Consider the following 26,764-nt stretch of genomic DNA (forward strand, 5'->3'; position numbering starts at 1 on the left):
CATCGGGAGGGTGGGCGCACGTGTACCGCAGAGCGCATGTGCGGCGCTTACTGCGGCCGGAGGGGATCTGGGCGCTGCGTGCTGCGGGAAGAACCCGTGGGACGAGATGGGAGCTGAGCCCAGCCCAGCCCAGCCCAGCCCGTGCGTGTCCGCAGAGCGGAGGAATAGAAGCGTCTTCCGCCCTTCTTTGCCTTGACCGATTGTCTTCCTGTGATAGGCCTGGGGTCCCTGTTCAGCAATCATGGGGGTAGGTGGTCAGCACCCGGGGCCCATCCCTCCATCCTGTGGCCGAAACAAAAAGCAGCAAGCACCACGGAGCCAAAGGGCAGTGAGATTTAATAACAAACGTTACAAAAAGATATAAAAATGAGAGGTGGCCTTCTGCACCAGCTGCGCCCGCTGCCACAAGGGCACAAACCCAAGGCCTGAAAGCTGTTGGGCAAAGAGCAAGCGCTGGGCTACACAGGGACATGCACGGACATCCCCACGTGTCCCCTCTGCCCAGGACTCCCTGCCCCATCCCTGCTGGAGCTACTTCAGGTCCATGAAGCGGATGTCCATGATGAGAAGGAAGTTCTTTGGCAGTGGGCGAGGGGCAGGCGAGAGCACAGTGAACACCTGGCGTTCCAGGTCTACGCCAGTGACCACAATGAAGCCAGCCACACTGGTCTCTGAGATGTTGTCATCGGGGCTGTCGGCCATGCTGACGCTCAGCAGGTGGTGCACCATGTCCCGCCCTGGCGTCACCGGCACCAGCTTCAACTGGTTGTCCTCCTGCGACATGCCCAGTGGCAGGCAGGAGTCAGGGATGGTGGGAGCCCCCACCTTGTAGATCTTAACATCAGAGAATTTGACGTCAAACGCGTGGGGATAGAAGCAGCCCCGGAAGCCATAGAAATATTCCCTGATGCGATCATCTCGGCACTCCCGCCGGAAGTCCTTGGAGCGCTCCACCACCCCGCCAGATTTGGGGAGCAAAACAGTGCGCACAAAATGGGGCAGGTCCCTCTTAAGCTCGTTGTAGAGCCGCTCCTGGTCCAGCACCACCACCACATCTACCTCAAAAGCTGAGGCAGCATGCACCAGCGCCTGGTAGCCCGAGCCCTTCACCCAGCCGCATGTGTTGATGACGCAGCCACTGACTGATGCACGGCGGTTCACTTCACATCGCTGGTTGAAGACATCAGCTAGGCGGGATGTGATCTGCAGGCAGATATCGGGACACGAGGATAAAGCACATGGGGTTGAGATGGATGTTTCTGTTCCCAAAAGACATCAACACAGCTGGAGGCCATATGATGAGGACCTGTCCAATTCTTTGGGATACAGCTATGATTGGCAACGCTCCTAATTCACTCAGCAGGTTTATTTAGTGCTAAGAAACAGAGGCAATGCCTGGGCCACGGGCAGCTACTTGGGCTGAAATCCTTCCTTGCTCAGTGATAGCCATAAAGAGTCAGCAGCCACATTCAGTGCTGAAGCTGTTCATAAAGCACATTAAATATACTAAACGCAGCCTGACCACATCAGCAGAGTTACTCCCCAGTGTCCCACAGACAGGACAAGGACAAGCATGGGGCTGAGGGCAACCTTCAGCCAAAAAGAGGCTTCTAACCATCACCAAACTGCAGACCAAGAGGACACTAGGAATTTGGACCAGCTTTTTACCCTTCATGTTTTTGTTGGACCTCAGTGCTTAACTTAGTATTGCACCATGGTTTTATAGAACAATAGGACTAGCTGGGCAATCCCTAATTCACAGGGGCAGGCAGGACTCCTTGGAGGCTCCACCCTGCTCCAAGCAGGGCCAACCGCAAGATGACAGGGACTCCACGCACTCACCTTGTTGTAGAGCTTGATGTTAGTGCCAGGTGTGGTGGAGCCAAAGTGGTAGACCAGCGGGGCCTGCAGGGAGAAGCCCTCCTCCACATCAGCCGGCCGCTCGATGTAGAGGGCACCCATGGTGCCGGGGATGGAGACAGAGCCCTGCCCCACGTCCAGCTCCACAAAGGTGGGCCGGCGCCCCAGGCGTACAGCATAGTTCAACAGCAGGCGGCACACAGTCGACTTGCCCACATCAGTGGGGCCCACCACCATGACACGGGGCCCCCGCTCGTCCTCGCGCTCTGCCTGCCGCCGCATCTGCTCCAGGGCCGTGTGAGTGTTGAGGTAGAGCAGCATGGGAGTGTCCTTGGAGACGTATGCCACCTCGGTGCGCCCACTGAGCTGCACGGTGCAGCCGTGCCAGGTGAAGACGGCCACCTTTGCACCGGCGTCAAAGGTGAACTTCTTGTTGCGGGTCAGCTCGGTGCCAAACACCTCAGCCATGCCGGTGAGCAGCTCCATCTGCACCGTCTGCGAGGCCTCCACTTCGAAACGCAGCTCTGTCTCCCGCTCCAGCTCGAATTTTGCCACTTGCTTCTTCTCATCGCCGCCATCGTCCGCCATCGCGGGCCCGGCCCGATCTTACCGCCCACCGCGGTAGGGCTGGACCCCGAGCCCGGGGCCGGGTAACCGACAGTACCTGACAGCGCCTACAGCTGTGCCGCGCGCTTACAGGGACTCTAGGAGGGCTGTCGCGTTTCCGTTACGTCACAGAGCGCGACGGAAGTAAGGTCAGACAAACGTCGGAAGTGAGGTCAGAGCGCTGCCCACACGCCCACTCCATCAGCGGGAGCGCGCGGGGCGTTGCCATGGCAGCCGCGCGGGGCCTGCTGGGGGATGCAGTCCGGGCCTGCTGCGGCGTGCCGCTCCCCGGTGTTCGTCTGCGTCTCATCTGCATAGCACCTACTGGGGGACCGTGGCCACGGCCTCTCCCCCTTTTCACCGCCCCCGGCCCCGCTACATGCCACGGGCACGCCGGGAGCTGCGCTCCCCTCCCGTCCCGGACTCGCTGCAGCCGCCCCGGGGGTCCCTCGGCAGCGCGCGGCATCCGGTAGAGCGCCCGCAGCTCGGTCCCGGGGGCAGCGGTGACGTAGTGCTGCCGGGCGGTGACGTCTCGGCGCGGGGTGCGGGCGGTGACGTCGAGCAATGAGTCACGGCGCCGTGATGCAGTCCCCGGGCGTGCGGCGCTCCCCTCCCTTCCCCCCCACCCCCTCCGCGGCCGCCTGGTGCCCCCGCCCCGCACCGGCACCGGGGACAGCGGCAGCGGGGACTACGGCAGGCGGTGAGCTGAGGGACGCAGGGGCGGGGGAGGGGGGGAGCACGGCGGTGCCGGGGGGCACGGCGCCGCCCCCTCCTCAACCCATCCCGCTTAACCCTTCTCAGGCCGACCCCCCTTACCGCCCGCTTCTCACCCGGGGGGGCCCTGGGCAGCCGCGCCCCACCCCCGGTCCCGGAGAGACGACGGCTCTCAGCACGCTGCTGCGCTGTTTCTTCCCCTGTGAGCGGCTGTGCGGGGGCTGCACCATGCCTCCCGCACCTCCGCGGCCCCCCGGGGCCCTGCCACCCGCCGTGCCCCCCGCCCGCCGCCACCGGGTCCCCACCACCACTCGTCTGCCTCCCCGGACCTTCCACAGCTACCTACCGCGCTCTCACCGCACCTACAGCTGCGTACACTGCCGTGCACACCTGGCCAGGCACGAGGAGCTCATCTCCAAGGTGCCCCCTCTGCGCCCGCGTCACCTCCCCGGGGCCCTGGGGTGGTCAACTTCCCCTCTGCGGCGTCTCTGGGAAATAGTGAGGGTCTCCCCAGGGTGTCCCCAGGGCAGTGGTGTCTGTCCTCTCTGCGTTGTCCCCTCTATGCTGTCCCCCCATGCTGTCTCCTCCTCCACAGCATCCCCTCTGCGGTGTCCCCTCCATGGTGTCCCGAGAGTGCCAGGTGTCCCCCTGTGCCCATACTCCCCACAGTGTCCTCATGGCAGAAAGTCTTTCCCTGCGGTGGCATGGTGGTGATGGAGGAGGGAGCGAGGGAGGCACAGGGGATGCTGGGTTGAGTCACACTGTGTCCCTGCAGTCCTTCCAGGGCAGCCATGGCCGTGCCTACCTATTCAACTCGGTGTGAGTACTGCGGTGGGGGAACGGGATGCTGGGAGGGGGGAGTGGGGTGAGCTATCACCTACCCAGGGCTGCTTGTCCTGGAAAAGGTTGAAAGAACATCCCCAGCCGTGCTCACAACACCCTGTCCGATGCAGGGTTAATGTGGGCTGTGGCCCGGCCGAACAGCGCCTGCTGCTCACTGGGCTGCACTCTGTGGCTGACATCTTCTGCGAGAGCTGCAAAACCACCCTGGGCTGGAAATACGTGAGTGCCCCTGGCACCCCCAAACTGGGATCGGGCATCACACTGGCACCCCACTCCCTTGGCCTGGGCATTCCAAAGACATGATAGGGGCATTGAGACCATGGCACCACAAATCCCACTTGGTTACCCAAAGCCCTGCTGCAGCCCACTGTGCAGGCACCCTAAACCCACAACAGTTGCCTTGGGACCCCAAATCCATGGCATATGTCCTGTGACCTGGGCCCTGGGGGGGCTCAGGCTGCTGTCCCCACAGGAGCAGGCATTCGAGAGCAGCCAGAAGTACAAGGAGGGGAAGTTCATCATCGAGATGTCGCACATGGTCAAGGAGAACGGCTGGGACTGAGCAGCATGGCAGGGACACCACAGCGGCACCTACCCTGGCAGGCACCTGGCTCTGGACTACTGACATGGATCCTCCCCACTTTGCTCTTCAGGGGGGGCACCCCATGCCAGCCTGTGCCACCCGCTGGGGTGAGGGCATGGGGCCCGTCACCAGCACACAGAGGCTGCGGGCAGCTTTTCTAGTGGAATAAAAGATTTTTGTAGGAAGGCTTCAAGTGTCACCTTGGAGTGCCAAGGGGAGGTGGCAATGCCAGGGGGACAGCGCCTGGCACACCAGCAGCAATAGTGTTCCCCCTCCAACAGGAGCCAGTTAGTGACTCAGAGCTTTTATTGGGGGCCTCAGGCCCAGAGCTGATGGGGGAAACAGAGGCACAGGAGCTGCTGAGGGGCCAGGAGCACCCAATGGGGGCAGAGGATTTGGGGGGGGTGTGGGAGAGAGGAGGGAGAAAAGGATGTGGCTGAATAGTTGTTGGAAGAGGGAAAGATGGAGTGAAGAGGGAAGGAAGGGAGGAGGAGAGGGAGAGAAGATACAGAGAAGAAGGGAGGGAGGAATGGGAAGAGGGAGAGAGAGGTGGAAGGAGGAAGAAGAGAAGGCAGATAGGGACAAGAGAAGGAGGGAGGGAAGAAATGGAGGTGAGGAAGGAAGGGGCAGGCATCAGGCCAGGGGGTCACTAAGGCGTCCCATGAAGAGGGGGATGGCGTTGCCTTCATCCCAGAGCACGAAGAGGAAGGGCTGCAAAGCCTCCAGCTGCAGAGCCATGCGGGCTACCGAGGTGGCCATGGCACCCGCTGCCTCCACGCCTTTCTCGTCCAGCGTCAGCACAGCCCGGTGTTGCATTGCATCCACTGCCACCTCCGGGCCCCGTGCCAGCCCGCACAGCTCCGCATCCAGGAACAGCCCAAAGTCTGCAGCAACCAGACTCAGTGCCATTGCCATGGCATGGAGACAGCAGGGGGTGGGAGCATTTGGAACAAGGGGAAACCACAGGACAACAGGGACAAATGGGGAATGGAAAACAGCAGGGGATACAAAGGGATGTAGGGCACATCGAGGATACTGGAGCCACTGGGGCTGCCAGAGAACCAATGGACACAGGTATATGAAAACACTAGAAACACGGGGGACACTGATGTCACTGTGGACACTGAAGATGCAGGGGAAAGGTGCAGGGAACTTACTGCAGGGAGTGATGTCATCATCTGTCACCTTACGTGCAGTAGGTGACATCACTTCAGCACAGGCAGGGATGGGGGGATGCCTTACCCATGTCATGCACCTTGGCCACCACATCCATGGCGAGGTCGAGGTGCAGGCGTGGCAGGGCCACGGTAGTAGGACGCATGTGGGTGTTGGCTGCCCGCTGCAGCAGTGCCAGGAAGGTGGGGGGGTCCAGCGCTCGCTCCACAGCCCCCAGGGCCTCCGGAGGTCCCCGTGGCACCAGTACCACCAGGCTCAGCCCCCCACTCAGCTCCAGCCGCCCCACCTGCAGTGTGACATCATAGCCTGGCGTCCTCATTCAGTGCCATGGGAGCGATGCCATAGCCTGGCTTCCCATCAGTGCTCCAGGGATGACATCACCACCTGGCACGTCCCTTTCATGCCACAGCAATGACATCATGCTATGACATCAAGCTCCACAAGCACAGGGATGCAGTACCTGGACCTGCAGGTGGGAGTCAATGAAGGATGCCACAGGGTATTTCTTGCTGGTCATGGTGAGCACGTCCACTGGCTGGTGCCCATGGCGCATGAAGGGCAGCAGCACCGTATGCTTGGTCTTGAATGGCTTTTGCCACCGGGCTGCAGGGACACAGTGCCCGTGGAGTGGGGTGTTGTGGGGCTGAGGGCCACCAGGGGATGGAGGAATGAAGGTTGGTAGATCCCAAGGTGGCTCCCAAGGTGGATCTCAGGGCAGATACTGAATAGACTCTGGGAACTGTGCCATACCCTGGAAGTGGACAGCACTGAGCAGCACTAGACGAGGCTCATCAGGCAGCTGGGACAGCAGACGGGGCACAAGCCCGCGTGTGGCCTTGCACACCCACTCATTGATGCGTTGCAAGTCCAGGCTCTCGTTACCACTCAGTTCCCGTGGCCTGGCCTCATAGAATTGCCACGACTCATTCAAGAAGCGGGGTCGGAGGTGCAGGTCTGCATGGTAGCATGGATGATGTCACCCCCTTGCCCACCCCACTGTTCCTCCCTGTCAGTGTCTGTCTTACCTGGGTGGTGGAAGATCTCTGTGGCAGAGAGCAGCCCTGGCACGTTGGCAAGCTGCCGCAAGGCGCCGTGCACGCAGGCCAGCCCTGGCCGGTACCCCAGGATGGCAGCCAGGCGCTGCTGGGTCTCACCACGGGCACCTGAGGGCAATGGTGAGGCTCAGAGGGGCCTGGCAACCGGGAGGGCTATGGGTGTGTGGGCTGCACCACGGAGAGCCCCTCACCCAGCAGGAGGTGTGACAGCCCCAGGGCCACGTTGAGGGGAGAGAAGAGCAGGTTGGTGTCAGGTTTGGCAGACTCTGCCATGTGCTGGTAGAAGCGTAGGGCAAAGGTGCCCAGCGCCTTGGCCACCTCCTCCTTCTGCTCCCTCGTTGGTGCTCTGCAGGTCTCACTTGGCTCATCATCCCCAGGGCACGGTGGGGTGACTGTGCCTGGAGGGGTGCTGGGGGGACCCATGGTGGTCCGAGGCTCAGGTGTGGTCGTGTTCCCGCCGGCAGCAGTGCCAGGCTCCTCAGGTGCTGCTACAAATTCCGCAGGGCCCAGAGGCTGCAAGGCCTGCAATATGGCATCCAGGCTGGGTTCTGCCGTGGAGCTGGCATTGGAGCTGGGCACAGGCTGGGTTGGTGTCCCTGGGTCCCCTGGTGGGCTTGTGGTAGGACGTAGGAACGCCATCTGTGCTGGCCGCAGTCTGATTGACTTCATCCTTCTGGAAGGAGTGGTCTCCGGCACAGACACCTGAGCATGGATACATCGGTGAGGGTGGGCAGGGGTCACCTGGCTGCAGGGGGTCCACATCCCTGTGCCACACTTACCGGGGTGACAGCGGCTGTGACCGTGGTCACCAGGCACACCAGCAGCAGGCACAGCTTCATGGTCAGCAATCTGGTGAGCAAGCATTGGTCAAAGTATCAGCTGGACACCCAGTACCCCCATTCGCTCCCAACACCCCTTGGCACCCAGCACCCCGTTCCCTGCACCCGCAAACCATACACCCTCAGCACCAGGTGCTCCCTGCACGACACCCCCACCCGCCCCGTGTGATGGAGGGGCAGCACCCGGGCCCACCTGGTGCCCGTCAGGTCGCTCCCCAAGTGTCCGGCCGGCCGCAGAGGGGAACTGGCCGGAGCCAGGCCTGTCTGGTTAAAGATTAAGGAGGGCGGGAGGCCATAGAGGCTTCCCGTAAATCAGCCGGAAGGTGCCTGGGGGCCAGGCTTGGCGGGGCCCCCGGCTAAAGCGCAGCTCCCAGCACCATACGGCCCAGCCCCGCGTCCCGCCCCGCGCTGGAGGACCTGTCCCCACCCATCGCCACGGCTCTCACCGCCCAACCTGCCCTCGCCCACCCACTCTGCCCTCGGGGAGGGGCCGCAGCCTGTCGCTCCGCCCCTCCCAGAGAGGGCGGCCCCGGGGCGTCCCATCCAGCAGCGGCGGCACCGGGCACCGGACATCAGCGACCATGAGCAGGCGGCTCGCTATGGTGCGTGGGGCGCGAGGTCAGCGGGGCGGACACCCCGCTATCGGCACCCAGCCTGGGGGGCCGGACCGGAGCAGCGGGGCCGTGAGCGTGTCGGGGTGCGGAGACCCGGTGACGGGGTGCGGGGCGGCAGTACTCGGGGCGGGGGGCGCGGGTAGCGCCGTGCGAGGGGAATGGATGCCAACAGCGGGGCGCGCAGCACCCCGGGTGCCCGTGCGGCGGTTCCGCTTTCGTTTCCCCGACGGGGTCCGCACGGCGAGGCGGCGCGTACCGAAGGGTGAGACCGCCCGTTTGGGGGCGTGGCGGGGTGGTTGGCACAGCCCGTTTTGGGGGGACCGTGGACTGCTCCGCCCCGGGGCTGAACCTGGAGGCGTATCCTTGCCGAGGCCCCATCCCCTAACCAGAGCCCGCCCACAGGAGCTGGAGGAGGTGCGGCGCTGGGGCGGGGTCCGCGACCTGCACTTGGTGGACCGTGACGTGCTGCGCTGGAGGGGACTGCTGCTGCCTGTGGGCACGAGGGGGCCGGGGCACGGGGGTATGGGGGGGTTTGGGGGGATCCTTAAGCGAAGCGGTATGGGAGGGGTACAGGGAGGTCCCAGGGGTCGTGGGGGTGCGTGGAGGCCTTGGAGGCGGGGAGGACATGGAGGGGGTCCTTGCTGGGGCAAGCTTGGGGGGCTTCCCTAGGAGGCACCATGCAGGGTGGGAGAGGGACATGGAGGGGCTCACCCTGGGAGGGCATGGGGCAGGGCAGCCGGGGGGGCTGTGCCCCTGTAGGGCAGCTGGAGGCTGAAGCACTCTCATTGCCGCTGCAGAACAATCCCCCCTACAACACCGGTGCCTTTCGCTTCGAGCTGACCTTCTCCCCACATCACCCCTTTGAGCCTCCTCGTGCCAGGCTTCTCACCAGCATCCACCACCCCGGTGTGCTCCCCGATGGCACCGTGTGCCAGCCCCTCACTTCCCCCGAGAACTGGGAGCCCATCACCTGTGCCACGCACGGTGGGTGCTAGGGCTGGGGTGGGGGACACGGCAAGCGCCCTCGCTGATGCCTCCCCCGTGTCCCACAGTGCTGCAGGACCTGCTGCTGCTGCTGGACAACCCTGGCACCGAGCGGGTGCTGCGCCCTGAGCTGGCCCGTGAGCTGAGTGAGAGGCCCGAGGCCTTCCTGCACCAGGCAAAGGAGCACACCCGTCGCTATGCCGAACCGCGCCCCGACACCCTTGGGCCCTGAGCCCCCACCTCAGTGCCCCCTGTCCTGTACATAAAGCTCCCACCTCAAATCTTGTGACCCCTCTGCACGATGCTGTCCACATGAGAGATGAGGCACCACAGCATGGCACTGCAAACCTTTACTCCTAGGGGGTGGGGGACAAAATGGGGAATGGGGCTGGGGGGCCCTCAGCGCTTCTTGGTCTTCACTAGCCCCTTGGCAACCAAGCTGCGGTACAGCTCCTGCACATAGGTGTAGATGCACTTGGCGTCCGGCACTGCCAGCCGCAGCATGTCCTCCACCTCCAGCAGCTGGGCACAGTCGACACGCTCCCTACAGGACCGGCATCACCAGGGCTGCATCACAGGTGGACATGGGCATGGGGATGAGGACAGGAACACACTCACTCTGCGGTGGTGAAGGCCAGGGTGAAGTTACGCTGGCGATCCTGGGGCTCCAGGCTGCCATAGTCAAAGGCATCAGGGAAGAAGCTGTGGATGAGGGCGCAGAAGGCCAGGCCGCTGCTCCAGCTCCCCGAGAAGTTCTGGATGTCCACGTGCTGTGTGGGTGGGTAAGCAGGAAGGGGGTGGAGGGTCAGGACACTGATGGCCTCTGCCAGCCCCCAGTCCCCCAGTACTCACCTGGTAGCCACGTGTCCTGGCACGGCACCACTCCAGCAGCATAGCCTTCACTGAGCCCGTGGCCCCCGCACGCTTCAGGTGTGGGGCTGGACCTGTGGCTGCCCTGTGGCCAAGCCAGTGTCCCCCATTGGTGCATATTCCCCAGGGGCTCGCTGCTGCGCAGCGCTATCCTCAGTGTCCCATCTCCCTCTCAATGTCCCCCCTCTGCCCCATGCCCCTAGTTGTCCAATGTCCCTTACCTCTCATTGTCCCTTGGCTTTCCCATTCCCCCCAGCGCCTCATGACCTTCAGCCACCCTATTGCCCATGCTCCACCGCCTCTCATTGTCCCTGGCCTCCCCACTGTCCTCATTGCACCCTGACCTCCCCAGGTCCCACTCACCCCCCAAACTTCTCCAGGATGGCACTGCGTCCACGTGCCCGGCTGCTCACTCGTGGCCGCCCCACAGCTGCCACCCTGGGGGGCACCCGTCCCCGTGGCCCCACTGCAGACACACCACTGGGAACACAAGGGTGGTGGTTGTGAGCAGGGATAGGGTCACCACTGTGGATATCACCTATGAGAACAGGGTATGGGGATGCCAGCAGCAGGACAGGGCTATGGGGCAGCCCTGGTGCTGGTTGCTCTTCTTTTCTCACCTCTCACTGCCACCTGAGCCCTCAGTGCTACCAGCTGCAGGAGAGAGCAGAGGAGTCAGTAGGATGAGAGGGGGCACCCAGCATAGAACTACCTCCCTGGGACAGCCATAGTGCCTGGGGGCACTGCATGGGGTCCCAAATGGGGCAGCTGGGACTGGGAACAGAGGGACTCTACAGAGTGTATGGGGATCTGTAAGGGACCCTGGGAGAGAGCCCACCTCACCCCCCATTTCTCATCCCTGTCCCCCTCCTGCCTCCCCTGCCTTGGAAGGGGATCCCTGTGCCCATCTCAGGGCCCTGCCCTGTGTAGCCCTTACCTGTGGGGGATGTGGGGGACACAGGCGACAAAGGAGATGTGGGAGATACAGGGAACGTGGGAGACACAGGGGAGGTAGGGGAGAGTGAGGTGGTGGGGCTGGCGGCCCCCTCTGTGGGCGAGCAGGGGGGGAACTCGGGCCACAGCTCATCATCCTCGTCCTGTAGCCAGGTGGGCTCCTGTAGGCACAGGCATGGCGGCTACACAGCTGTACCACCATCTCACTGCTGCCATCCATCCCGCTGCCGCCACTTCACACTCCAACCCACCTGTCCCCCGTGCCACCCCCAGCCCCAACTGTGCCACTCAACCCACAGTGGTGCTACCCCACCAATGCCACCCAGTACCCAGCCCCTGGCAGTGCCACCCCAGTCGTGCCCCCTCTCACCTGCCGGCCTTGGGTGCTGCCTGCTGCCACCGGCCTGGGCCCCGGCTCAGCCTCCTCCTGTGGCACTGCGCTGCCTTTGGCCTGCCCTTCAGCCTCGTGCTCAGCAGCCTGCCCTGCTGCGGGCTCCTTGCCAGCATCCTCTGCAGCCTCAGCCTCGCTCCCAGCATCCTTTGCAGCCTCCTCCTTAGCCTCGCTCCCAGCATCCTTTGCAGCCTCCTCCTTAGCCTCGCTCCCAGCATCCTTTGCAGCCTCCTCCTTAGCCTCGCTCCCAGCATCCTTTGCAGCCTCCTCCTTAGCCTCGCTCCCAGCATCCTTTGCAGCCTCCTCCTTAGCCTCGCTCCCAGCATCCTTTGCAGCCTCCTCCTTAGCCTCGCTCCCAGCATCCTTTGCAGCCTCCTCCTTAGCCTCGCTCCCAGCATCCTTTGCAGCCTCCTCCTTAGCCTCGCTCCCAGCATCCTTTGCAGCCTCCTCCTTAGCCTCGCTCCCAGCATCCTTTGCAGCCTCAGCCTCGCTCCCAGCATCCTTTGCAGCCTCCTCCTTAGCCTCGCTCCCAGCATCTCCCATTATGTTGGCCTCACTCCCAGCATCCCCTGCTGCCTCCCCCTTAGCATCACTCCCACTATCCTTCGCTGCTTCTACCTTAGCCTCGCTCCCAGCATCCTCTGCTGCCTCCCCCTTGCCCTCACTCCCCACATCCCCTGCAGCCTTCCCCCCAGCCCCTCCTTCCGCTCTGCCAGCCTCCCCCTGCCCCTCCTGTGCCACACTTTCCCCGCTGTCCCCCCCCACCATCCCCTCTGTGGGCCCTGTTGATGTCTGTGCGAAGTCACCCAGGGCAGTGTCACTTGGGGCGGGGGCTCCACCGGTTGTTGGGGACTCCATGCTCCTACTGTGGGCTGCAGGGCTGTCACTGAGGTGTCCACTGTGCCTTCATCCCGTGCCTCCACCCCATGCGATCTCATTGCCCTTCCTCTGCCCTCAGTGTTCCTCCTGCCCACCCACCCCAACCGCCCCAACACAGCCCCCAGTCCCCATCCCATCCCTATTATGTATCCAGACCCCTCTCTGCCACCCCTCATCCCATCCCATCCACCCCAACCCACTCCCCCGTCCCATCCCCACGCCCCTCCTGCCCCCCTGCACACCCCAACCCAACCCATTCCCCATTCAGGTTTCCCTCCTGCCCCCTCCCAGCTTCCCCAGCTCAGTCCCAATTCCACAACCCGCTCCCTATTCCCAACTCCGAGCCCCCTTCCTCCCCCCCATCCCGTCCTATCCTCGTTTCCCACCCCAAACCCCCGACGCCCCCCACACCCCTCCGGCGCCCCGCAGCCCGGCTCACCGCGCTCCGCTCGCCCCGCGGCCGTGTGACCGCCGCAGGTGCCGCCTTCAGTCAGCGTTGACGGGGCGGGCCGGGGGCCGGAGGGGGGCACCGCGGGGAGGGGAGGGGAGGGGAGGAGAGGGGACGGGAGGGGGGCGTGGGAGGCCGGGAGGGGACGGCGGGGACTGCAGGATGGCACGGGCACGGGCACAGGAGGGACACAGGCACAACGGGGAAGGTGGGACCGCGGCTACACGTAAGACACGGGGGGATACGTGCACATGGGGACACGGGGAGTCTTGGAGGCGTCACAGGTGGGGGGAATATGAGCAACACAAGTGCACAAGGGGACATGGAGGGACACAAGGGGGGGGACACGAGAGACACAGGCACATGGAGGAGATGGGTGACAAGCGTGAGACACGAAGGAACACGAGGGACACTTATATATGGGAGAGAAGAGTGACATGAGGAACACAGGGTACACTGATCCAGGGGAGAGACATGGGGGAACATAAGGGACACATTCACATAGAGGGGCACGGGAACACCGACGCATAGCAGACACCGACACACGAGGGCAGAGACGCGCCGGGCAGATCCACGGGGACAAGCGGAGGTCACGCGTGGGCCGGGCCGGACCCGCTACAGGCCGTGCCCCCAGCTCGACTGTCTCCGCCCATTGCCGCTCTGCTGCCACCCCTTTGGGGCGAATTGCGGCCAAAGCGCGCGGCCGCTCCACTCGGCGCCGCTCTCCCCGCCGCCCCGCCCCCTTCCCTGCGTCCTATCAGCGCCGGGGACGCGCTGCTGTCCCGCCCCCGTCCGTCTCCTATTGGTCGAGACCGGCGGCGGGGCGGAGCGGCTGAGCGTGTGGGCGGAGCGGCTGAGCGTGTGGGCGGAAGCGCGCGTCCCACGTGCATCCTGCGGGAGCCCGGTCCGGGAGCGCCATGGACCCGCTGCGGGCCCAGCAACTGGCGGCCGAGCTGGAGGTGGACATGATGGCCGACATGTACAACAGGTGCGCGGCATGAGGGGCCGGGGCGGGGCCTGGGGGCGTGCCCGAGGGCGGGAGGTGCTGGGAGTGCGAGGGGGGGGACGTCGCGGGTGGAGGCAGCGGGGGCTTTGCGGATGCTGGGGGTAGGGAGGGTACTGTGGGTGCCGAGCAGAACTGTTGCGGTGTGACAGTGTTGCCCCGCAGGATGACGCAGGCGTGCCATCTCAAGTGCGTGCCCCCCCACTACAAGGAGGCGGAGCTGTCGAAGGGCGAGAGCGTGTGCCTGGACCGCTGCGTGGCCAAGTACCTGGATGTCCACGAGCGGATGGGCAAGAAGCTGACGGAGCTGTCGCTGCAGGACGAGGAGCTCCTCAAGCGCATGCAGCAGGGCACTGGCACTGCCTGAACCCTCCCTTCAGACCCCCCTTCCCACCACACCAATAAACTGGAGGCTCTGGGCCATCTGTCTGCTTCCCTGGGCCCCCCAAACCCATCTGTGGTCCTGTGTCAGGGGCTGTCCTGCTAACCTGCTCGTGTTCCCACCACTGGGTGTGCTGCTGGGACAGCCTTGCATGGGGCCCGGCTGCCATACGCACCTCCTGGAGGGGGGGCACCCCAGGCTGCCTGCCTTGCCCACGTCAGCCTCAGAGATAGGCTGGGACCTTCCTTGTCCCTTATGGGATCAGGAACAGAGCTGTGCCCCTCACTCTGCTTGCTGGGGGGACACTGGGGGAATGGAGAAATGGCCACAAAGGGACACTTGCAGGGGGGCCAGTGAGAAAACACCACACCTCTATGGGGACTGTTGCTGGGACAGTCACATAAGGATATCTGATATGGACAGCTGGAGAGGGAAAATGCCCTTTCCACTCCTGGAAAGGAACCAACAGAGACACCCACATGGGGATACGTAGGGGGAGACACATGGATGGAGGCAACCCTGGAGCTGCACATACAGATATGCACACGTGCAGGGACACCGGGAAGGTGTCCTGCACGGGGTTGCTAAATAGGAATACCCACCCAGAGAGACCCCGGCCTGGGGATGGGCACTGTGTGTCCATCCATCCGTACACACGCAGTGCGCCTGTGCCAGCGCGTCCCCGGGGCTGGCTGGAAGTGGGTCAGGCTGTGCGCACACTCGCTGTCCTCACAGCTCGTGGGTCGCATTACGCCCCACCATGCGCCTGTCGTGCAAACACCGGGTGTGCAAGGTGCTGCAGGCGTGACAACGGGGTGGCGTTGCTGGGTGTAACGTCGGTATGTTCGTCCATCCGTGCCGCAGCGAGTGGTGCGTGCGCCCTGGGGCCCTGCGGCCGGCAGCGGCGGTGCCGGGGCCATCAATATTTCACGAGGAAAAAGCGCTGTGACCTGGAAAGCCAGCGCCGCAGCCGCTGGGCCCCACACTCCCAAAATAAGACCATTTTTAATAAAGAATTCCCAACCGCGCGGTGCCTGCGTGGGTTCTTTTCACTCGGGACAGGTGGGAGCAGAGTCCTGGGGACACCTCCTGCCCCCGAGCACCTCGGGACGACCTGAGAGGGGTCTGGAGGCCCCCCGGTCGGGTTCAGAGATGGGGTAGGAGCAGGCCCAGCAGGGGCAGGAGGGCGGGGGCCAGGCGAGGGGCCGCAGCCATGGGGGTGTCCCCGGGGGGGCCACGGGAGTCACGGGACGGAGGGGGCGGCCGGGGCTGGGAGCCCCGCAGGTCGTGGGGCGGCAGCCCGTCGCGGTAGAAGGCGGAAGGCGGTGCGGCAGGCAGGGTGCCAGGGCGGCCTAGCGCCCGCCCGGGGGTGCCCACCACGGCCACCGCCCCGCCGCCACCACCACCCCCGTCGCTGTCATCCTCATCTTTGCCTTCGTCCTCCTCCTCGTCCTCCTCGGGGCAGCCGTCGAAGTCACGGGGCCGCAGGTGCCGCAGGTCGGTGCCGCGGCGGTGTGGGGGGCTGGCGCAGGGCACGGGCGAGCTGGAGACACGAGTGCGGCGAAACCAGGCCCAGAGCGGGCGCGCACGGCAGTCGCAGGCCCAGGGGTTGGCGTTGAGGCGGAGGAACTGCAGGGCGGGCAGCGCAGCCAGCGGGTCCCCAGGCAGAGCCACCAGGCTGTTGTTGAACAGGTAGAGGATGGTGAGGCGGGCCAGGCCGTGGAAGGCGCGGTGGTGCACGGTGGCCAGGCGGTTGGCGTGCAGCAGCAGGCGGTCCAGGCTGGTGAGCCCGCGGAAAACGCCCTCGGACAGAGCTCGCAGCCGGTTGCCGTGCAGGAAGAGGTGGCTCAGGTTGGCCAAATCGGCAAAGAGATCGTCCTGTGGGGAGCAGGTGAGGGACCGGGTGGGTGACCCCATCTCTGCAGGCATAACCCAGCACCTTGATCGCCGTCCCAACTCCGTATTGCCACCTAACGCCCTGCATCACCTCTGTAACTCATGGATGTCACCCTGATCTCTGCCCTATGGCTGTCACTGCCCATCGCCCTGTTGGACAGACAGCGCCAAGAGTCCTCTGCCATGCCCCTGTCTTTCTGGTGCCACCCATCACCCACCCCATGTCCTGGCCTCAGGGGTATCATCACCAAGAGCTCTTTTGTACAACAGCTATCACTACCCTGCTTCGTGGCCCTGCTCCGCAGGCAGCATACATCTCCCTGCCTTACAGTCCTGCTCCACAGTGTCATCCTTTCCTTGCCCCTTGGGCATCGCCCATCACCTGTCCCATGAGTATAACCAAGAGCTCTCTTTCATGTCTCTGCCTCACAGCTACTTGTGCCCTGTGTCTCTGCACCCTGAACGTCACCCACACCCTGCACTGTTACTGTCTGAGACGTGTCCCACACCCATGCCTGCAAGCACTGTCCACCACTGCACCTCAGTGGTATCCTCCGTACTCTCCCCAGGGACACCCCATAGCCCTGCCACACAGGGCTGTCTCAGGATCAAGTTTGGCACATGTCAGACCTGGAGGTAGAGCAGCCCGTTCTCCTGCAGGTAGAGGTACTGGAGGCTGTGGAGGCCACGGAAGATGGCGCTGGGCAGGCTGGCCAGCTGGCACCGGTAGAGGTGCAGGGCCTGGAGGCGCCGGAGGCCATGGAAGGTGTCGGGCGCCAAGACACGGAGGTGTGGATTGTCACCCAGGTCGAGCTCCTCGAGGGCGGGCAGGTGGCGGAAAGTGCCCGGCTGGATGGAGGAGATGTTGTTGGAGTAGAGCCAGAGGGTGACGGTGCTGGGCCCGAAGGTGCCCGCCCGCAGCGCCCTGATGACGTTGTTCTGCAGGAAGAGGCGGCGGGCGCCAGGCGGGAGCCCCGCAGGCACCGAGGAGAAGTTGTTGGCCTGGCAGCTGACGGTGGGCGGCGAGACGTAGCAGGTGCAGAGCGCGGGGCAGGCGGGCGACCCACCGGGCACCCACGCCAGCGCTGCCAGCAGCAGGGCCGCCAGGCGCCCGCCTGCGGGCACAGCGGGGCGTCAGCCCGGGGCTCGATCTGGGGCATCGCCCCCGCACGCCCGGCCCAGCCCCATGCACCCATCACCCCACACAGGGCCCTCCCCAGCAACCCCATGGAGAGCACCCCAAGGGTACGGGCTGCCACCAGGCTCTAGGAACACCCCCCCCCAGAACCATCCTCATCTCACTTGGCTGTTCCCATGCCATGCAGGCGGGAGCTCCGGGAGCTTTACAGGGCTATGTCCACCCCATATGGTCATGGCCATGGCCATCCCATAAGGTCAGGCATTCCAAGAGCTCTACAGGGCCATATACATCCCATGTAGTCACGCTCTCCTAGGGACCACTAGGGCCACGACATAAGGTCAAAGATCCCGTAAGAAGCCAGTAGGGGAATGTACCATTCAACACGGCCATGCCTATCCTATAGGGGCCAGGATCCCACAGTAGCCCTCGGGGGCCACGCACACCCCACATGACACTGCCCACCCCATTGGGTCCAGCACCTCACGGGGATTTGCACTCCAAAGAGCTTCCATGGCTTTGCCCCTTGGGATCTCCCCGTGTCCCCCTGGGGCTGTACTCCCATGGGACCCCCTCGAGGGAGGGAGGGGGGGGTCTGCGCCCCCTACGCGCGCCCCCGACAGCGGGGCGGGGCGGCGCCACGTGCGCGCGTGCCGCGGCCACGTGCGGGGCGGTGCGCGCGTGGGCGCGGGCTGACGCGCTCCCCGGTGACACGCGCCGCCGCCGCTCCGGGTGTTCGCGCCCCCGCCCCCCCTTCTTTCTTCCTCCTCTTCTCCTCCCCCCCCCCTCCGCCTTCCCGGTGCCCTGCGCTGCAACCCGAGCGCCTCATCCATAATTCAGCCCGGCCTGGCTCGGGCTCCACGGCCCGCTGCGGAGGGAGGCGGCCCCCCCGATGCTCGGCGGCGGGGATGGGGATGGGGGGGGGGACACGCACGGAGGCGTCCGGCGCAGCTGCTCGGCGCCGCCCCCCTCCCCCGGCGCCCCGTGCCGGCGTGCGCCCCCCCGGCGCCCCCCTCCCGCGCCCCATCTGTCACTCCCCCTCGCCGCGGGCTGACTCAGTTCGGAGCTGAAGTCACCGGCTCCCGGGCTCCGCTCCCCGCGCAGCCGCCCCCCCAACTCGCAGGGTCCCGCTGCTGGCTCCACCCCACATTCCTCCCCCCCCCCCCCTACAGCGCCCCGCACCGTCCCCGCTTCCCCTTTGCCCCGCTGCGGCGACCCTACGGAGCACCCACCCGCGGGGCTCTGTGGCACCGCGCACCCTTTGCGCCGCACTGTGCGCCCCGAGGGCAGCGCACACCCCGCACCGCGCGCCCCGTTAACCCCGCAGCGCTCCGTGCGCTGCCCCAGGGCAGCGGCTGCGTCCCGAAGGCAGCGCCGCGGGTGCCGGGACCCCCGCCCCGCCCCGCCCCGCCGCGGGGGGGTCTCGGGGCCGTGCCCCCGGCCCGCCCCACGCCTACCTCGGGGCAGGTCCCGAGCCGTCGGGGGCCGCATGGCGGGACCGGGCCGGGCGCTCAGGCGCTGCCCGCTGCACGTCGGCTCATGGCCGGTGCTGGGGGGGGGGGGGGTTGGTGCCCCTTACCCCCCGCTGCGCCGCCGGGAGGAGGAGCGGCAGCCGCCGCCCCGGGGCATGGCACGGGTGGGCTCGGCTCGGCTCGGCTCTACCCGCGGCTCCCGGAGGGGCTGAGCCCTGCCCGGCGCCGCGCCTTATCCCGGGGCGGCCGCGCTCCGCCCCTCGCCGCCGGTCCCGCCGCTTAACCCTTCCTCGGCCGAGCCGGGCCGTCCCGCTCCGCGCGTGGGGGAACTCCACGGAGGATCGCGGCGCTCCTGCAGAATGTGCGGGGACGGGGGCTACCCACGGGGACGTCCCTCAGCGCGTCCCCAGGGACCCACGGAGCGTGTCGCAGAGGACGCGAGACCTCCTAGCAGCTCCCATTGGGGACGCGAGGACTCGCGCGTGGGGCCGTGAGCCCAGGGGGACGAGCCGCGGGGAAGCCCTCCTTTCATCTCTGGACACTCGCGGAGGGTGCACTCCCCGCGGGTGGCGAACATCTCGACAGGGGCGTTCGTGCCCGTGGATGGGGACAGAGGGACGGTCGCGAGTGGGCCCCTAGGCAGCACCCCTCGCCTCTCACCCACGCGGGACCGCGACGCTGTCCGCGGTGCCGGAGCGGGCGCTGTCCGCGGTGCTGGGCGGGGGGCGGTGGGTCCCCGCGGAGGGAGCGGCGGCGCGGGGAGCCCACGGAGCGCGGGTGGGGAGGGGCTCGCGTGGCCGTGCCAGGCTGCGGCGGCACAATCTGGCACCCGCCGTGTTTGCGGTGCCGTCTCCGGCGCGGCTCCCGGCGAGCGAAATATCACAAGCTGTAGAGACAGACGCTGGCGGGGAGCGGTGGGCGTTGCGGGCGGCACGGGGCTGACTCAGGGGCCGCCATCCGCTCGCTGTCCCCCGCGATGTTCCTCGGTCCCGCTGTGCCATAGCTGTCCCCATTCTATGGGTCCTATGGGTCCGGGCAAAGTGACAGAGGTGCCGGGGCCTGCGGCGCTGGGCACCTCCAGCGTTGGTCCTTTACTTTCATCCACCCACTCGTGGGTATGGCGTGGGGGTGTGGGACAGACCCTTGTGCCCCTGACAGGTCCTGGGAGGGACAATGGCACCAAATTGTGGGTGGAAAGAGATGGGCAATGAGATGGGAGAGAGGGTGGTAGAGGATGGTGAAAGAGCGATGGATGGATGGAAAAAAAGGAATGATGGATGGGGAGGTGGGGGTGAAGGCATGGGTTGGGTGAAGGCGGCAGGCGAAGAGTGCAGGGCAGGTGATGAGCAGATGTTGAAGGTGTAGGGTTGGGTGGGTGCGAAGCAGGATGGAAGGACGGACGGACGGACGGATGGACGGATGGATGGATGGATGGATGGAAGGATGGATGGATGGATAGAGTGGGACAGATGGATGGGAGGCAGGCAGATGGATGGGTGGATGGCTGTGCAGCTGAGTGGCAGGTTGCAAAGTGGCCGGCGCCTGCCAGCAGGGATGAATGGACGGGTGAAGGGATGAATGGGGCCATGGGGGCGGTGGGACGGGGGGAGGACGGACAGACGGATGTGAGGGAGGGTAGCGAAGGACACGGGGCTGGCGGGTCGGGCACGCGACTAAGGATGGACCCCAAGTCCTGAGGTCGCAGTCCCGGTGACTCAAAGGCAGCTCCTGGCCCGCCCCGCCCCCGCCGACGCCCCGGAGGCCGCGTCGGTTCTCTCCGCTCCGCCTCTCGCCTACAAGGACGAGCGGGCGCTGCCGAGGTGACGGTAAGCGTGCAGTCCTCGGAACCAGCCGGGCCGGGCCGGGCCACGGGGCTCAGCCTCATCCGGGCTGGTCGCATCGCCGCGCCGCCGGGCCGAACAGGGGCGGAGCCGCGGCGATGCCACTCCCGGCGGATGCGGGCGGGCGGCTCCGCGCCCAGCAGAGCCGAACCGGGCCGGGCCAGGAGAGCAGCGGCCGGGATGCTCGAGAGGGCGGTGGGGGTTGCCGGTAGCGGGTGCCCCGAACCGACACCGACCGAGAGCGCGGCGGAGTGGGGCGGTCCCGGGGATCCAGGAAGACTGCGGGTCGCGGTGGGAGCAGAGGGGCTCGGGCCGGAGCGTGAGATGCTTGCGGCGATGTCGGGACTGCGTGGGGACGAACCTGGGGGCTACGTGATCCCCTCACCACGTGCGTGCCTCACCATGTGCGTGCCCGCATGGCTGCAGGAAGTTCCACTCGCGGGGGCTGTCAGGGCCGCCTACTGCGTCATGGGGCTGCGGCTTTGCCCAGCCCTGGGCATCTGCAACCCTCTCCAGAAGCCGATGGGGCCGGGGGGGCTCCAAGTCTACTGGATGGGGCAGGAGGGTGTTCAGCATCCTGCAGCCCAGCCACGCAGCAGCTCCTAGTGAAGCTCCTTCTCCTTCCTGGGGAGACCGGTGGCACACAGCGGCAGCGCCAGGCAGGCAGCATTCCTCTTTGCCACAGATCTCCCGTGCCTCTCCGACTCGTGCCCCCAGCCCGCAACCTCTGCTGGGGCAGCTATATATAGTGCAGCCCTGTTGACCTCGGGGCTGAGCCATTGCCATCTGCCCAGGTTTATCTTTAGCCACCCGCCTGTTCCCTGGCCGGCTGTAATGAGGCCTCATTAGCAGCCATTACACTGGCTGCAGGGCCACTGGTGTCACCAGCAGGACCTGGTGACACACTGATGCTGTGGTGCAGGTGCGGGTGGTGGTAAATGCTGGGGCTTCAGGGTGGTGTGTGGGGACATGACCTTGGTGCCTGTGGCAGCCAGCTGCAGGTTCCTTGTTTGATGCTGGTGAAACGTGCTGGGTTCCCACCAGTGTCCCACTGCACCCAGGGCCTGTGATTGGGTTCCCAGGGAGGTGCCCGTGTCCCCAAAGGGTGTGTCAGCATGCTTGGCACCGTGTGAGGTTCCCTGGGATATGTCATTGTCCCCAGGGGGTATGTGCCATTGTCCCCAAGGTGCGTGCCAGGGTGCCTCGTCAGATGCAGGTGTGTGTGTCAGCCCCGTGGGGGTGTGTCATTGTCCCCAGGTGCTGTGCTCGTGGTCCTAGCGACAGTGCCAGCACCCCCAGGGGTGTGCCCCCACGCTGTGAGTTGTGCAGCATTCTCAGAAATGCACCAGCTCTGTGTGCCAGGCCCCAGGGGGATACGCTTAGGGAGGTTGCAGGTCCCCAGGACTGAGTGCTGTGAGAAGATAAGGAGGTGGTGCTAGGGAGGGAGAACAGTTCTTTGCCTATCTAGTGCCAGCAGCCCCGCCTCACCCCCAGTGATCCCAGCAGAAGTGCACGGTGCAGCTGTGTGCTTTGGGCACCCCACACAGGGATTCAGACCAAGGTCCAAACTCTGCTGCTGCAGCGGCACCAGAGTACAGGTGGGTGTCAGCGGGGGGAGGTCTGCCCAGGGGACAAGGGACAGATTGGGGGCCGGGTTGGCCTTTGTCCAGGAGTTTGGTCACATGCAAAGCGAGGGACTGTGTGGAGAGGGAGGGCTGTGACTTCCCCACTTGTCCACTGCAGGAGCAGCAAAGCCCCGTGCCTGGCAGCATGCTGGGGGGTGCAGGGCGAGCCAAGAAGCTGGGCACTCTGCTCTCAGGGCTGCTGGAGTGCGGCGCTTTCTGCGGCATCATCTTTGGCTGGGCCTCCCTCGTCTATGTCCTCAAGAACCTGGGCTACTTTGAGCAGTGGTGCAAGACCTCGACCAGCCTCAACCCCAATGGGACACTGTATCCCGGTATGGCCCCGGTGTCACCACCCCTATCAGTGCTGAGTTCTTGTCCCTGGTGTCCTGGGACGTGCCTCCCACGTTCCTACTGTCTGGCGCACTTCGGTGCCCCGGGTTCCTGCTGTCATTCCTGTATCCCCACTGGCTCCTTGCTTTTCCTGTCCCAAGTGCTGCCCCTTTTCCCCACTCCCCCCATTCCTGTGTCCCCTGTGCTGGTGCCCCTATCCCCAGCGATGGCTGCCTTGCAGACTGCAGCGGGCAAGACGAGCAGTTCTCCCTGGTCTTCACTATCGGCTCCTTCATGAACAACTTCATGACTCTCCCCATGGGCTACGTCTTTGACCGCTTTGGCACTGCTGTCGCCCGCCTCATTGCCATGTGAGCGCTGCGGGGGTGGCAGATGGACACGTGGGTGCTGGGGATGGAGGACCCATTAGCTGGGTGCTGGCGCAGGGCTGGGGGAGCGTTATCGGGAGCGGGATGGTTATCGGAGCTCCCAGGCAGGGTGGGACTGGTGGAGCCCTGCTCACACGGGAGAAGGGGGGGGAGGGAGGCAGCAGTGTTTGTTTCCCAGTGCCACCAAATGTCCCCAGTGTGTCCTTCATTGCCTACAGCCCCCCAGATGCTCTTATTCCCCACTGATGTCCCCAGGGCACCCCTGTAACTGTAGGGCCAGCCTCTTCCCCATATTCTTCCACCTCAGAGGTGCCACATGAGGCCAGTGGTGGGATGCTGGGGTGTTGGAGCACAGGGGTGGGTACCCTGTGCCCACCTTGTGAACACTGTCCCCCTGTTTCAGCACCCTCTACACTGGTGGGACCCTGCTCGTTGCCTTCTCTACACCAGGTGAGACCCACACAGATGTGGGGTACCCCCACCCCAACCATGTCCCTTGAACCCACTGACACCTGTGTCCCCAGACCTAGCAGTGCTGCTCTTCCCGGCTATGTCAATGCTGTCGGTGGGTGGCATTCTCCTCATCCTCACCAACATGCAGGTGGGAGGCGTCTGAACCCTCACCCCACAGCTCGGGCACCCTGCCTGGCAATGGGGACACTGACAGCATTATGGGGGGGTTCTGTGTGCCAGGTGGGGAACCTCTTTGGGAAGTACCGCTCCATCATCATCACCCTCTACAACGGGGCCTTTGACTCCTCGTCTGCCATATTCCTCATTATCAAGGTGGGCATGGGGTGGGGAACACTGCAGGCACCAGATTTGCCTGTTCATAGCACAGGCACCGAGGTGGGCTGAGGACAGATAGGAGTACAGCTGGGGTCTGACTTCTGTGGTGGCCCTGTGCAGAGACCAGTGGCCAGCATGGCATGGTGGCAACCTGTACGTGTCCCCAGGTGCTGCATGAGCATGGACTGTCCCTGCGGACCATGTTTCTCTTCATGGCAGCCTGCAGCGCCTGGCACCTGCTGCGCACCATCTTCCTCATGCCCCGCATGCACATCCCCTACCCGCTGCCACCTGCCTACAACTATGGGTAAGGGAGGACCTGCCCTGCCTGTGCTCCCAAGATGGCAATCCCTTAGGAGGTGGTGGTGCCCATTCTGTGGGTGATGGTCATGGGGTCCATTCCACAGGTGGTGGTGGTGGTCATGGCACCCGTCTCTTGGGTGGTGGTGGTGGTCATGGCTCCCATCTCTTGGGTGGTAGTGGTGGTTATAGTGCCCATCTCTTGGGTGGTGGTGGTTATGGCTCCCATCTCTTGGGTGATGGTCATAGCACCCATCTGTTGGGTGGTGGTGGTGGTCATGGCACCCGTCTCTTGGTGGTGGTGGTTGTCATGGTGCCTCTCCTGTGGGTGGTGGTGGTGGAGGTCATGGTGCTCATCTCCTGGGTGGTGGTGGTGGTGGTCGTGGCGCCCATCCCATGGGTTGTGGTGGTCACGGTGCCCATCCTGCGAGTGGAGGTGGTGGTGGCACTGGGATGCTGTGGTGGGTGACAAGGCGAGTGGTGCTGCAGGCTGTCATGCCCAGGGCGCTCCCAGTCGTACCGCACCTACGAGGAGAAGCGCCCGCCGGAGGATGATGGGCCGGAGGAAGTGCCCCTGGAGCCCAGTGCACCAAAAGGTGGGGGAGAACTAGGGCTGGGGTGTATTGGCAAGGGCATGGGTGGGCATGGTCATGCATGTGATGGGTGCTGGGAAGTGGGTGTGACCATGTGGGTGGTACAGAGTCATCTGGGGTGTTGGCCCGTGGGCTGTGTGGGGGTACTTGGTATCAGGAGACCCAGTGGATGGATGTGTCAACTGTGGTGGGGACATTTGGGGAATAGGCATGGCCAAGTGTTGTGGGCGTGGGCAACCCTGATGGATGCATTTGTTCTGTGCAGGCAATGCAGCTGTGAAGCCCTTCTGGACCTGTGTGCTCTCATGGCTCTTCATGTGGCACGTGGTGTGGCTCTCAGTCATGCAGCTGCGCCACTACCTCTTCATTGGTACCCTCAACCCTCTGCTCGACCACCTGGCCTTAGGCAATGAACACCTGGGTAGGGCATGGTGGCTGGGAGGCACAGGGGCTGGGGATCGGCCCTCTGCACTGACCCTGCCTCTCCACAGTGAGCATCTACACCAACGCCTTCGCCTTCACCCAACTCTGCGGGGTGCTCTGCGCTCCCTGGAACGGCCTCATTCTCGACTGCCACAAGCGGAACAAGGCCCACCGTGCTGAGGGTAACTGTCCCTATCCCCCCATCCCTCTCTTGGTGCACTGGAGCTGCAAATGTCCCCAACACCGCTCTGCCTGGGACATGCTACCACCATGCTCTGACCCTGCTATGCCTTTAGTTGTGCCCCCATAAAGCTCTGACCCCCCGCTGTGCCAATGGACGTGTCGCTAAAATGGCTGGATCCCACCATATCCATGAACATGTCCCCACCATGCTTTGACCCCATGAACAGGTCCCCGCAATGTCCTTATCCCACCGTGTCCACAAGTGTCCCCATGATGCCCCAACCCCACCGTGCCCATGCATGTGACCTTAGCACTCCTTGTTCCTGCTCTACCTGGGGACATGTCCCCACTGTGCCCTAATCTTGCCATGCCTGCAGGAGCCCAGGGGGCACTGGCTGACCTACGGGCATCCGTGCCATCACTGGTGTTGACGGTGACGCAGTGCGTGTTCTTCTCCATCTGTGCGGCCGTGCCTATGCTACCTATGCAGTTTGTCACATTCGTGCTGCAGGTGATCAGCCGCTCCTTCCTCTACGGGGGCAACGCCGCCTTCCTGGCCATCGCGTGAGTCCTGTGCACCTTGATGCTGGTGATGGCAGGGGAAGGAGCAGTAGGGACGTTGGTGAATAATGCAGCAGCAATAGTGAGGTCAGGGTGGAGTGACAGGGGATGGTGGTAAGGGAGCGGGTGGTGGCGTGAGGGTGGAGGTGGCATGGTGATGGCACAGTGGTGACATGCAGGTTGTCCTGGCAGGTTTCCTCCACAGCACTTTGGGAAGCTCTACGGGCTGGCCATGGCCCTGTCGGCGCTGGTGGCCCTGCTGCAGTATCCCTGCATTGCCCTGGTGCACGGAGTGCTCCAGGGGGACCCTTTCTATGTGAGTGCTCCCCACATCCTGTGGATACCCCACAGCCCAGGGGGGGCAGTTCCATGGTGGGTGGTGGTCAGGGTCCATGGATGAAAGGAGGTCCCGGTGCCAGTTTGAATGGGCTCCTCCCCCACGTGGGGTTGGAAACACCAGACAATGAGGAGATGGAGTCCACGGTCCATGGCAGGATGAGGCTTATGCTATGGGGAGATGGAGGCCTGATTTAAGTTTGGGTGGGGATGCTGGCCTATGAAGGGCAGGAGGTTCCGCCCCGTGGTAGCCTGGGGGCACGCTGTGCTGGGGAGTGATACTAGTCCATAGTATCATGGTGTGGTTTGCAACTCCAGCACAGGCAGCCTTTAGGGGGCTGAGGAGCTGGCCCCTTGTCTGTATGGGATCAGTCCCCGGTCCCATACCCTCAACACCCATCATTCCACCAGATGAACGTGGGGCTCATCGCTGTGGTGCTGCTGGCCTACGTCAGCCCTGTGGTGGTGGCCCGTGAATGCCGGCGGCGTGCCAAGGATCTGGAGGCTGCCTCAAGCCCCCTGGAAGCTTCCACAAGTGCCGAGACCCCTGCCCAGTCACCCCGTTGAGCCCTGCACTACCATCCAGCTTTTTTCTACTGAACTCTGGGGGAGGGATGGGACTGTGCTGGGGGGGCACACTGAGGGGGTGGGTGTGCTTGGGATGGAATAAATATTCCAAAGCCTCTG

At 64.5% G+C, this 26,764-nt stretch overlaps 7 protein-coding genes and 1 non-coding gene across 13 annotated transcripts; 4 read left to right on the top strand and 4 right to left on the bottom strand.

Moving 5' to 3' along the window:
- Positions 1-319: 319 nt before the first annotated feature.
- On the bottom strand, positions 320-2,597 carry CLP1 (cleavage factor polyribonucleotide kinase subunit 1). The gene is made up of 2 exons (XM_003206326.5): positions 1,843-2,597; positions 320-1,203 (listed from the first exon to the last, which is right to left on the bottom strand). The coding sequence occupies exons 1-2, from the start codon at positions 2,446-2,448 to the stop codon at positions 532-534; spliced, it is 1,278 nt and encodes a 425-aa protein (XP_003206374.1). The 5' UTR covers positions 2,449-2,597; the 3' UTR covers positions 320-531.
- Positions 2,598-2,707: 110 nt separating this feature from the next.
- YPEL4 (yippee like 4) lies at positions 2,708-4,791 on the top strand. 2 transcript variants are annotated; one of them, XM_085224483.1, is made up of 5 exons: positions 2,708-3,166; positions 3,268-3,600; positions 3,776-3,999; positions 4,134-4,242; positions 4,496-4,791. In XM_085224483.1, the coding sequence occupies exons 2-5, from the start codon at positions 3,409-3,411 to the stop codon at positions 4,583-4,585; spliced, it is 615 nt and encodes a 204-aa protein (XP_085080609.1). In that variant the 5' UTR covers positions 2,708-3,166; positions 3,268-3,408; the 3' UTR covers positions 4,586-4,791. The 2 variants fall into 2 exon arrangements, with proteins under 2 accessions (XP_085080609.1, XP_085080610.1); XM_085224484.1 differs by having other exon boundaries at positions 2,721-3,166; positions 3,956-3,999.
- A 103-nt stretch (positions 4,792-4,894) lies between these two features.
- On the bottom strand, positions 4,895-8,274 carry SERPING1 (serpin family G member 1). The gene is made up of 8 exons (XM_085224451.1): positions 8,123-8,274; positions 7,617-7,686; positions 7,029-7,539; positions 6,808-6,945; positions 6,533-6,736; positions 6,243-6,385; positions 5,849-6,068; positions 4,895-5,490 (listed from the first exon to the last, which is right to left on the bottom strand). The coding sequence occupies exons 1-8, from the start codon at positions 8,257-8,259 to the stop codon at positions 5,240-5,242; spliced, it is 1,674 nt and encodes a 557-aa protein (XP_085080577.1). The 5' UTR covers positions 8,260-8,274; the 3' UTR covers positions 4,895-5,239.
- Positions 8,275-8,341: 67 nt separating this feature from the next.
- On the top strand, positions 8,342-9,555 carry LOC104911082 (uncharacterized). The gene is made up of 3 exons (XR_014883455.1): positions 8,342-8,373; positions 8,693-8,782; positions 9,343-9,555. It is a non-coding gene; the product is annotated as an uncharacterized LOC104911082 (transcript).
- A 54-nt stretch (positions 9,556-9,609) lies between these two features.
- On the bottom strand, positions 9,610-12,943 carry SMTNL1 (smoothelin like 1). 3 transcript variants are annotated; one of them, XM_085224453.1, is made up of 8 exons: positions 12,808-12,943; positions 11,469-12,354; positions 11,082-11,259; positions 10,765-10,798; positions 10,508-10,624; positions 10,127-10,229; positions 9,893-10,044; positions 9,610-9,818 (listed from the first exon to the last, which is right to left on the bottom strand). In XM_085224453.1, exons 2-8 carry the CDS (start codon positions 12,345-12,347, stop codon positions 9,674-9,676), a joined length of 1,608 nt encoding a protein of 535 aa, XP_085080579.1. In that variant the 5' UTR covers positions 12,348-12,354; positions 12,808-12,943; the 3' UTR covers positions 9,610-9,673. The 3 variants fall into 3 exon arrangements, with proteins under 3 accessions (XP_085080579.1, XP_085080578.1, XP_085080580.1); XM_085224452.1 differs by having other exon boundaries at positions 11,469-12,361; positions 12,808-12,939; XM_085224454.1 differs by lacking the exon at positions 10,127-10,229 and having other exon boundaries at positions 11,469-12,361; positions 12,808-12,939.
- A 719-nt stretch (positions 12,944-13,662) lies between these two features.
- On the top strand, positions 13,663-14,273 carry TIMM10 (translocase of inner mitochondrial membrane 10). The gene is made up of 2 exons (XM_085224485.1): positions 13,663-13,804; positions 13,985-14,273. The coding sequence occupies exons 1-2, from the start codon at positions 13,734-13,736 to the stop codon at positions 14,184-14,186; spliced, it is 273 nt and encodes a 90-aa protein (XP_085080611.1). The 5' UTR covers positions 13,663-13,733; the 3' UTR covers positions 14,187-14,273.
- Positions 14,274-15,187: 914 nt separating this feature from the next.
- On the bottom strand, positions 15,188-18,967 carry RTN4RL2 (reticulon 4 receptor like 2). The gene is made up of 3 exons (XM_085224463.1): positions 18,693-18,967; positions 16,728-17,212; positions 15,188-16,079 (listed from the first exon to the last, which is right to left on the bottom strand). The coding sequence occupies exons 1-3, from the start codon at positions 18,724-18,726 to the stop codon at positions 15,348-15,350; spliced, it is 1,251 nt and encodes a 416-aa protein (XP_085080589.1). The 5' UTR covers positions 18,727-18,967; the 3' UTR covers positions 15,188-15,347.
- Positions 18,968-20,420: 1,453 nt separating this feature from the next.
- Positions 20,421-26,762, top strand: SLC43A3 (solute carrier family 43 member 3). 3 transcript variants are annotated; one of them, XM_010711198.4, is made up of 13 exons: positions 20,421-20,533; positions 22,292-22,505; positions 22,745-22,874; positions 23,296-23,342; positions 23,417-23,493; positions 23,586-23,678; positions 23,849-23,988; positions 24,471-24,577; positions 24,840-24,995; positions 25,066-25,179; positions 25,558-25,744; positions 25,934-26,057; positions 26,489-26,762. In XM_010711198.4, the coding sequence occupies exons 2-13, from the start codon at positions 22,319-22,321 to the stop codon at positions 26,642-26,644; spliced, it is 1,518 nt and encodes a 505-aa protein (XP_010709500.2). In that variant the 5' UTR covers positions 20,421-20,533; positions 22,292-22,318; the 3' UTR covers positions 26,645-26,762. The 3 variants fall into 3 exon arrangements, with proteins under 3 accessions (XP_010709500.2, XP_085080581.1, XP_010709501.2); XM_010711199.4 differs by lacking the exon at positions 20,421-20,533 and adding an exon at positions 20,978-22,146; XM_085224455.1 differs by lacking the exons at positions 25,934-26,057; positions 26,489-26,762 and having other exon boundaries at positions 25,558-25,748.
- The last annotated feature ends 2 nt before the right edge of the window (positions 26,763-26,764 follow it).

The sequence above is a fragment of the Meleagris gallopavo genome, chromosome 5 (assembly GCF_905368555.1).
Source record: "Meleagris gallopavo chromosome 5, MGAL_WU_HG_1.1, whole genome shotgun sequence".
In the NCBI taxonomy this organism is placed as follows: Eukaryota; Metazoa; Chordata; class Aves; order Galliformes; family Phasianidae; genus Meleagris; species Meleagris gallopavo.